Genomic DNA, 9,100 nt, shown 5'->3' on the forward strand with positions numbered 1-9,100 from the left:
TCCATCCTCGATTTGATTCAAAGTCTGTATCAGAGGTGAACAGAGTCCACCAACTTCTGCGAACTCCAGGCTTGGTGCTTAGAGCATTGGTAACTCTTGGGTAGGCCTAGCATCATCTTTTTTTTTTTAAATGGTAGGATGGATGCACAGTGGAAACAGACTATCCTAGCTGAATAGAAAAACCATGTGTAGAGAGGTAAATCCTGATCCCTGACCTCTCCAGAGAAGAATGGCTGTTGTAGCCCCCTCTGCACCTCTTACTGAGTCCCCAGTTTTGCACATAGAAAAACTGGAGTGACAGTGTAAAATTGTGAAGCCAGGTTCCTGTGCAAATTGGCGGCTGTTCTTGAAACTGGTAAATTAGTTTCTCTAGTGGATTAATTTACACTGATTCTCAGTGCTAAAACATGGTCTCTACAAGTTAAAACAATTTGTTCTTGTTGTCCAATCACTGTTAGATGGGGAGTGAAAACAGGTCTTTCAACGACACCGTGCTCCTGTTCGTTAGTGTCCAAGGTACTACCTTAGCCCCATGGCAGGCACTGGCAGAAGATGAACTGCAAAGCTTAAAGCAAAAACTCCATGATGGCCAGCAATGTGCTCACTTTCCACGGCGAGCCTAGGGTGGGGAGATGGTACAGGAATAGCTTTATTTATTTTTTTTCATTTAAAAGTTTGAATGTGAAACTCTGCTGAATGCACCTCTAATGGCCCAGTTACCCAAGTATTCTGTGAACTTAGTGTTGATTCTGCTGGTCATCTATAAAGAAACACTTAAGAGGCTACATTTTCCAGAGTGACTAGTAATTTTGGGTGTCCAATATTCAGAGGGGTTGCTCAGCATTTCCTGAAATTCAGATGCTTTTTAAGGTGTGTCAAGTTGGACTTCTAAAATCACTAGTTGCTCTTTAAAAACTTGGCTATTGCTTACAGTGAACAACGCTCTTCTTCCCCTATGTTAACTCCTACAATGACTGGAATTTAGTAAAAATATTATGTCTCAATTCACGGTTAGTCTGGTCCTTGTGCAGTCATTCACACCCGTACAAAGCGTGTCTAAAATGTTTCCAAATCAGAATGGTAGGATTTTACATTTGGTCACTTTAAACCAGAGCAAAGAGTGTAAAATAATACCAGTTTGACTTGGAAGCATTGGACACTCAGGTTGCACTGCTATAACGGACTGCAACAAGGAGAAAGATAATGGAGAATCTCTTAACTCTTTATTTATGCTTTTCATTTTGTATTTCACGCCGCTTGGGTGTGCGAGCTTGACTGGATACCTTGAATTTCTAGAACAGGTTTGCTTTCCAGTTCTGCACTTCAGCTGTTTGGAATTGCAACCTGTCGGGAATGTTTTAAATGGTTGTGCAGGTTTTGTTTAATAAACCATTAAATCTGAAGTGCAACTCTGCTCAGCAACAGAAATTCTGAATCAACCTGCGTGAAGAGCTGAGCCAGCATTAATCTGCCACGCCTTGGCATAATGTTTGTGCGAATCGTCTCCCAAAAGCTCTGTGGGTGGAGGCTTTTCAAGTGCTGTGAGCAAGAGATGGAAATACCTCAAAGATATTGGAGGAACATTTTTATTAGGAAATCTGATGTTGGGCAAGTCTTCACTGCCCTTAATGCAGGTGTTTGGCAGCTGGGTCTAGACTAGGTGTGAGCTGCTACACCAATACAAAGTCCTATCTGATTCTGTGTCGTCAGCATTGCACTCAACTGTGTGTGTTACTAGGACTTCTGGGGGCATCTCCCATAGTTCTTTGTGCCGCTGCTCTGTGATTCTTTCCCACTGAACTGAGGGAAGGTGGGGGCATTTGTCTGTCCTGGGCATGTGAAGGGAATTGTGAGAAGGCATTGGCGCACTATCAGCATTTGAGTGATTTAACCTCATCCAAACTGCAACGTGGATGAGGACCAGCCTGTCTGAAAGCAACACCTGAGCTCTAATCCCTGCCCACAGCTAGCCTGGGTTTAAAGCATCACCAATCTTGGGTGAGAAGGTTTTGTGTGTGGATGGCTGAGGGTGTAACACCTGAGTATGAACCCAAGTTAACTTTGCAATGAAGACCTACCTCATATCTGAAACAAACTGATATTCATCGGTCTCTGCTCCCCTCCTAGGCCAGTGGAAAAAGACAAACAGTTTTATGGTGCCACCCATGGGGAAGCAAGGAGGTAGCAGGTCTGAAACCCACAGGCACACTGCCTCCCTTTGGTTTTCTTTGCCTCCACATCTTGGAAGCAGAGGCATAGCCTCAGCTTTCCTGCTCTTTCCCTCCTCCAGCCTCTTCCTCCCTCTGGACTAAGGAAGGAATAGGAGACAAGAAAAAAGGAAGAGTAAGAAGAGGCTGGAGATTTCTGCTTCAGGGTAGGGGAGAGGATGGAAAGCATTGCTCCCAGCTCTGAAGCAGAGCACCCGCCTTCCTAGGCATCTCAGCTGGGACCAGCCATTCACTCAGACATGATTCCCACCTGGAAGTGGCAAGAAGTTCTGCCAACTAGGCTGGGCACGAGGAGGGAGCCAGGCCGCCGTCGGTCACGAATCCGATGCTCCAAGATGCCGATTGCAGAATGAGACCCCAAAGTTTCTGTGTTTTTACCCCATCTTTGATACTTGCTGGCTCATGTCAGTCTATGGGCCTTGCTGTGTCATGTTGCCTCTGGGTTCAGTACAGTTGTTAATCACCAGCTAATTGCAAGCAGGACTAGACTCTTATTTCTGTACTTTGTTCCCAGGGTGGATCCTTCTGTACGTTAGGGTCGTTTATTTGCACTGTCGGGTTGTTGGTAGGTATTCTTCAGCCTTCAGGGGTAGGGTGGGGCAGTTGGTGTCTTTACTCCCCTTTTCTGTTGTTCGAGCAGTTTAGGTTGGTGTCTTTTTATGCCCTGCCCCTACATTCCTCACTCTCACACACAGAATGTATCAAGCTATTTCAGGTTCAATAATGCGTGTTTCAGGAAAGAGCTCACTGCAAGAAACTAACAGGCTGGAGTCCACGTATGCCGCACTAAACAGCGCTGCACCATTATAACAGTAAAGGAAAAATCTCTCTCTACCTCTAACTCACTTAAACAAGGAGTCTACATCTGATTGGTTTGCACAGCTCCTGGGGATGGCTCACACATGGATAGTGGCCAGCAGGGCAAATACTTGTGGCGGGTCATCAACCTCTGGGGCAGGAGCTGGGAAGGTAAGATGGCAGGGCAAAGCGTCAACCAGTGGCCAGCGTGACTAGTACTACCTGCTGTGGTAAGTCCAGGGGGACAAGGACCTGTGTTGGGGGGATGCCATGGGGGCCTGGGCATGTCCAGGATAGCCAGTGTGGGAAGTACCCGGGGCCATGGTGGGCAGGTGTCCCATTGGGGGCTGTGCTCGGTCTAGCTGAGTGCCCAGAAGGGACTGAGCTGAACGGGTGCCTGGGGCAGCGTGGGGGGAATAGGGTGTGGGGGGTGGGTGAGGAGGCTGACAGAGGGGTGGGGGGCCAGTGCAGGTGAGACCTTAGGGTGCCTGGGTAGGGAGGTGCCCTGGGAATGGGTAGGTGAGGCCATGTCCCTGCTGGCACACCCCTCCCCCCACATGCTGCTCCAGCAGGGACGGGCGAGTTTCTGACTTCTCTTCTCTCCCCCTCCCCTCACCCTTTTTTTTTTTTTTTTGTGGGGGGCGGCCCCTTTAAATCTCTGTGCGGGCGGAAACGCCGCGCGGAGGCTGTAGTGGGCGGGGCCTGCCCCTGGCCGTGCTCTCGCGATATCTGGAGCTGCCCGGACGAGATCAGCCCTTTCCGAAGAGACGCGGCCAAGATGGTGGGTGCCAGAGGCGCGGGCTGGGGCCCTTAATCCGGCTCCATCCGCCTCGGGGGCGGCTCGGCCGGGCTCCGGGTGCTCGGACCCCCGCGGGGCGCTGCCCCCCTGCCCGCCTGGGGCTGTATGGGGGAGGGAGCGAGGCTGGGACAGGGTCTGGCTGAGCTGCCCGCAGCTGGGACTAGGCCTGGGGGTGGCGAGACTCCCGCCCTCCTAGTGACGGGGCCTACGGACGGGTGGGGGGAGGGGAAGGAGTGGGGGTGCAGTGTGTGGGGGAGGGGAAGGGAGTAGGGGTGAAGTGTGGGGCGGAGTGGGGGTGCACTTTGAGGGCGATATGGGCAGGGATAGTGATGGGGCGGTGGGAGTACGTGGGTTTGTGTCATACATGTGTTGTGTGTGTCTGTGTGTGTGTTGTGTGTGTGTGTGTCTGGGAGGCTTTTGGGGATGCTCCCAGCCTGTGTGCGCAGTTCAGGGAGCTGGGGTGCTGCAGCCAATGGCTGCGATTCTTGGGGGCTCGGTGTTGAGGGCACATTATGTGTTGGCAGGAGTTGTGAGATTGTGTGTGTGTGTGCAGTGTGTGGAGCTGGGCTCCGTGGAGCGTTGTGAGGCGCAACGTGTGTGCTGTGGCATCTGCTGGGCGCCGCTGGCGTTCTCTGGCTGCTGGGTGGGAGTGAAGTGTGAGAGTGTAGGGAAGGGAGGGGTGCGGTGTAACACTGTGTGCGTGTTAGATGTGGGGTGCTCGCGGGTGGAGGTGTGTGGCGCTTGTTGCAGGGCTGGGCTTGGTGCTGAAGGTGGTTGATGGCTCTGGAGTGTCTGTTCTGTGGGGAGTGGTGGCCGAGGAATCTGAGGCTCATGGAAGGATACTACTGGGCAGGGTTGGTTTATGTAGTGTGTGAAGCGTTTTGTGCTTCTCCAGGCTAAACAGGCTCTAGAGATGTCCAGTAACCGACCTCTTGTAAATATGGATGTGCACCGTTAAGCTGTGTCAGTGTTTCCTATTGGGGCAGGGGGGTCCTTTCATTAGATCTGGGACTGTATGTTGTGTGCTCTGAAGTGAAAGAAGCATTAATATTGGTTCTCATAACAATGAATCGTTGTTAATAATACATAGCATTTATCTTGTTTCATCAAAGCACTTTTACAGGGACTAATGAACTCCCATGCACGGTCACTTCCCTCTGAAACACACAAACAGTGAGTGGGCCTTAACTGGGGTGATAAACACATGGGGGGGGAAGAGGGGTCAGCAAAGGTATCCGACAGAATGTCACCTGCTTAGATGTCTTGGTCATTTGGAGGCCTCATCTGTTTTTTCTCTGGTTCTCTCAATCCAGGCGGAAGTTGAGCAGAAGAAGAAACGTACCTTTAGGAAATTCACCTACAGAGGTGTTGACCTGGATCAGCTCCTCGATATGTCCTAGTAAGAAACTCTTCCTTATTGGCACCCTTCTTCCCCTTTACCAAACCCAGCAATGAGGTTATGAAAGGAGATGAAGCCAGGACTGGGGGTCAAGAGGGCCCAGAAGAGTGCAGGGGAGAGGCCTGAACTCTGACCCGGGTGATGGCGGCCCCCCCAATAAGCATAGTAGGGGGCAGCTGCAGAGAGGAGCCATAGACTCCAGCCCGCAGGGGCAGAAGCCTCTTGCCATTCAGAAAACGTTTTACTGTTTCTATGGACTTTCTCTGCCCTGCATTGTTTGACGGTTTGCTTCATCCCTCAATCACTTCGTCCCTCAGCTTTGCTCCATGGCTGCCCCCTCTGACCTTCTCCTCCGCTGCCCCGTCCCCCTCATCCACTTCCCTTCCTTTCTCTTCCCATTTAGCTAATCCCTTTCTAAGTAAACCCATCTCCCCAAAAGTTGTCACTAACATGACGTTAGCATCACGTAGTTGACTCTGCTCGTGACCTTCCTGGACCGTGTGGCTGTCTTGTCTGTTTAGATGGTAAGCTCTTTGCGGCAAGAACCAGCTACTACAGTGTTCGTAGAGCACCTAGCGCAGTTCTTGGCTGACCGTTAAGCAGTACGGTAACAAACATGATTAATAATTGATACATGAGTCTGCATCTCATTGGAATGTCCTCGGCAGTACTAGACTCAGGATTTGATCATTCCTGGATATTTCCAAACTGTAAACAAATGATAATTCTTCCCTCCCCATAGCTGGCGATAGAACCCAGGAGTCTGGTGCCAGGCCTGGCATTTCTCTCTTTTTGTCACTGAATCTAAACGTTACACATGAGCTGACTCTTTAGCTGATCTGGTTCCTTTTGTTGTTTCAGCGAGCAGCTGATGCAGCTGTACAGTGCTCGCCAGCGCAGGCGTCTGAACCGTGGCCTGCGTCGTAAACAGCATTCCCTCCTGAAGCGCCTTCGCAAGGCCAAGAAGGAGGCCCCTCCTATGGAGAAGCCAGAGGTAGTCAAAACTCACCTGCGCGACATGATCATCCTCCCTGAGATGGTGGGCAGCATGGTTGGTGTGTACAATGGCAAGACCTTCAACCAGGTGGAAATCAAGGTGAGCCACACGGGCGTGAAGGGTGAAATGGTGCCTGATACGAACAGAAACTTACCAGCATCCTGCGTGCTTTGCTTAGGCCTTATCCCTGCTACACCTGAATTTTCATGCAGTGGATTGATTCTGAAAGTATAAGCCATTTGCTCTTCAAGTTGCTTGAACTGGCCTTGGCCTGCTCTGTTTCTTGGAGGAGAGTCTTTGTGTACAAGCGGCTTTAACACTTAAGAAAGATAGATTGTTGTGGCGACTTTTTTGGGTTTAAAAAAAAAAACAAAACAAAACTTTGTGTTGTCTTGAACTCATCCTCTCTCTTCCTTTGAGAAGATGGTGTCCGGCTTTGGGGAATGTGCTGCAAACAAGGCTTTTTTCCTCTTCGCTTGTTAAGAACTGTGCTAAGCTTTGCAAGATGTTGCTTGCCCTTCTGATAATTCAGTGGATAAATCAGTGTGTACATACGGGGGAGGTAGCTGTGGGAAGAGCGAGAAGAGTAAGGCTCTGTCTGCAGTGCAACAAAAAGCTTGTTCTTAACTTGGCTTAGCTAATGTGAGTTAAGAACACACCTTCTCCTGCAGTGTAAACAGGACCCTTGGTGGCAATCCTGTGCTCCCTCAGCCCTACACTCGCATGCCTGGGGGTGGGAGAGCAGGGGTTCAGTTACAGAACCAGAATGTGTCTTGCTGTATCAAGAAATCCGACTTGCATGTCCAACTGGTGCAGTGTGGCATGCTCTGATACTCAAGGAAGGATTAAACAACTTAGCAACCGTTTCTTTGCCAGCTTTGTTTGTGGTTGAAACCGAAGTCAACTTGAAAACATTGAAGGGCTTAAGGCAGATCAGCCTGTTTGGGCTCTCTGGGAGTGGGAATGTTTGAGTTGTGTGTTTGGGAGTGATTTTTAAAGGCGCACATGGCAGTTAGGTGTCTAACTCCCATTTTATTTCCATCAGTTAGTTAGGATCCTAACTGCCACGTGTGCCTTTTACGTGTGTCTAAAGGAGGAGATGTTGAGTGTATACTGCTATAGTTAATTGCAGTGGTCTAAGTATCACCAAAGTCATGCTTACGCTAGGAGTACTTTATGGCTATAACTTTATCAGTGTGTTATACCAGCAAAGTGCTCCTCGTGTGGACGCAGCTAATACAAACAAAACTGCATTTTTACTGATCGCTTCTCCCAACCTGAGTGAAACAGGTTTTGCTGGGATACGTGCATCTGCATTAGGGATGTCTGCAGGCACAGGGCCGTCAGTCGGGGTCGCACCTCTTCATGCCACTGACACAGCTGGGTCAGCAGAAATCTGTAGTGTACCTGTCGTCTTATTTGCTCTAGAGGCAGGGGTGCTGTCTGGGCAGAGGGAAGAAGGGGCATTTTTGAATGTGATGTGGATTTGCAGCTGTGGGGGAGGGAAATTCACTCTGGTGTTTGACCCTGTTTGTTCGATTTCTGTCAATGTTCTCGTAAGTGTAAGTTTTGGTGTGTGCAGAGACTTGGAATTTCTCTCTCTCTCACACACACGCACACTCACACACATGCAGTCATCTCTACAGCACTGTTGATTTGGGAGCCCTCCGTCGGAGCAGGAACAGTACCATGGCACTTGGTGCCCAGTTGCACACATGGCAAGCTACGACTCACGCTTGCTCAAAGCAATGGTAGCAGTGATCGGCTGGAGCAGTTGGAGGCTGAAGTGTTCACATTGATCTTTCATTGAATAACAGACTCATTTGCCAAAATCAGTCTAGTTGGATAATTTGGGCACAGGAAGAGAGCTAAATCAATTGAGTAAGCCATCGGCTACAAATGGCATGCCCATCTCTACCTGTACCAAGCACCTGATAGATGCGTATGGAGGCACTGAACTTTTAAAGAGTAGAGGGTTAGTTCTAAACCACCATCCCAATGTTCTTTGTCATGAAATCCAGCTTGTCTTCGGATGCTGTTCAAGGTCTTTGCAGGGTACTCTCCTATTCTAGCCTCAGCTGCTTGACACATCAGATCAGTTCACCCTGTCCTTTCTTTTGCAGCCCGAGATGATTGGCCACTACCTGGGCGAGTTTTCCATCACTTACAAGCCAGTGAAACACGGCAGACCTGGTATCGGTGCCACCCATTCATCTAGGTTCATTCCTCTGAAGTAAACGATGCTTGGGAAAATGTTTTCTATATGTAAATAAAGAAAATGCTCCTGACCCATATTGTCTCTGGTCTCTCTCTCGGTAGGGTCTCATTTCCCTTCCATTTGGACTGGGCCTTCTGAAGCTAAATGTAGTGGGAGCGTGGGTGTAGACACAGGGACCCTTAGCGAATCCAGTGTGATCAGAGTCCAGGTGTCTGTTGGATTAGCGTAAGCTCATTGGAAATACTTTGAGTTGTGCAACTGGGGACAGGCCAGGTGGAATATCCCTTCCAGTGTCAGGAAAGGATCAGCTTGATGATGAGTTGGTCTAAGAATGTCATCTTTTTCAAAGTTTCTTTTTATTTTTAACGTGAGAAATTTGGGTCTGGTCTAGCCCGGGGGACACTGACTGAAAGTTGGTGAAATGACGTCACAAAAGCTAAATATGAGAGTTGAACAATAGCGGGAGGATGTCTTACCCAGACTGTTTTATAACTCTTTTCTCTTCACTTTTACTGATTCCAGTGACTGACAGTTTGGAGTGGTGATTCGAGACCCTCTCTTCAATGAAGGGATGAGAGCTCGTTATAAAGAACCCATGCCTTCCTAATCTTGCAGGAAAGACTAGAATTGCCATTCTTGATTTCACTCCTGCTTTTTTAGT

The 9,100-nt window shown here is 49.2% G+C and overlaps 1 protein-coding gene across 1 annotated transcript; it reads left to right on the forward strand.

The window, feature by feature from the left end:
• The first annotated feature begins 3,726 nt into the window (after window positions 1-3,726).
• RPS15 (ribosomal protein S15) lies at window positions 3,727-8,509 on the forward strand. The gene is made up of 4 exons (XM_067559531.1): window positions 3,727-3,807; window positions 5,139-5,224; window positions 6,086-6,320; window positions 8,345-8,509. Exons 1-4 carry the CDS (start codon window positions 3,805-3,807, stop codon window positions 8,456-8,458), a joined length of 438 nt encoding a protein of 145 aa, XP_067415632.1. The 5' UTR covers window positions 3,727-3,804; the 3' UTR covers window positions 8,459-8,509.
• The last annotated feature ends 591 nt before the right edge of the window (window positions 8,510-9,100 follow it).

Source organism: Emydura macquarii, unplaced genomic scaffold (genome assembly GCF_026122565.2).
Source record: "Emydura macquarii macquarii isolate MOO-44397 ecotype Brisbane River unplaced genomic scaffold, CSIRO-AGI_Emac_v2 contig_306, whole genome shotgun sequence".
Classification (NCBI taxonomy): Eukaryota; Metazoa; Chordata; order Testudines; family Chelidae; genus Emydura; species Emydura macquarii.

Bases quoted from the DNA above. Each gene is read 5' to 3' on its own strand.
- RPS15 (XM_067559531.1), top strand. The intron at 5,225-6,085 runs GTAAGAAACTCT...TTGTTGTTTCAG, and splicing joins CAGCTCCTCGATATGTCCTA to CGAGCAGCTGATGCAGCTGT. The intron at 6,321-8,344 runs GTGAGCCACACG...TTTCTTTTGCAG, and splicing joins TCAACCAGGTGGAAATCAAG to CCCGAGATGATTGGCCACTA.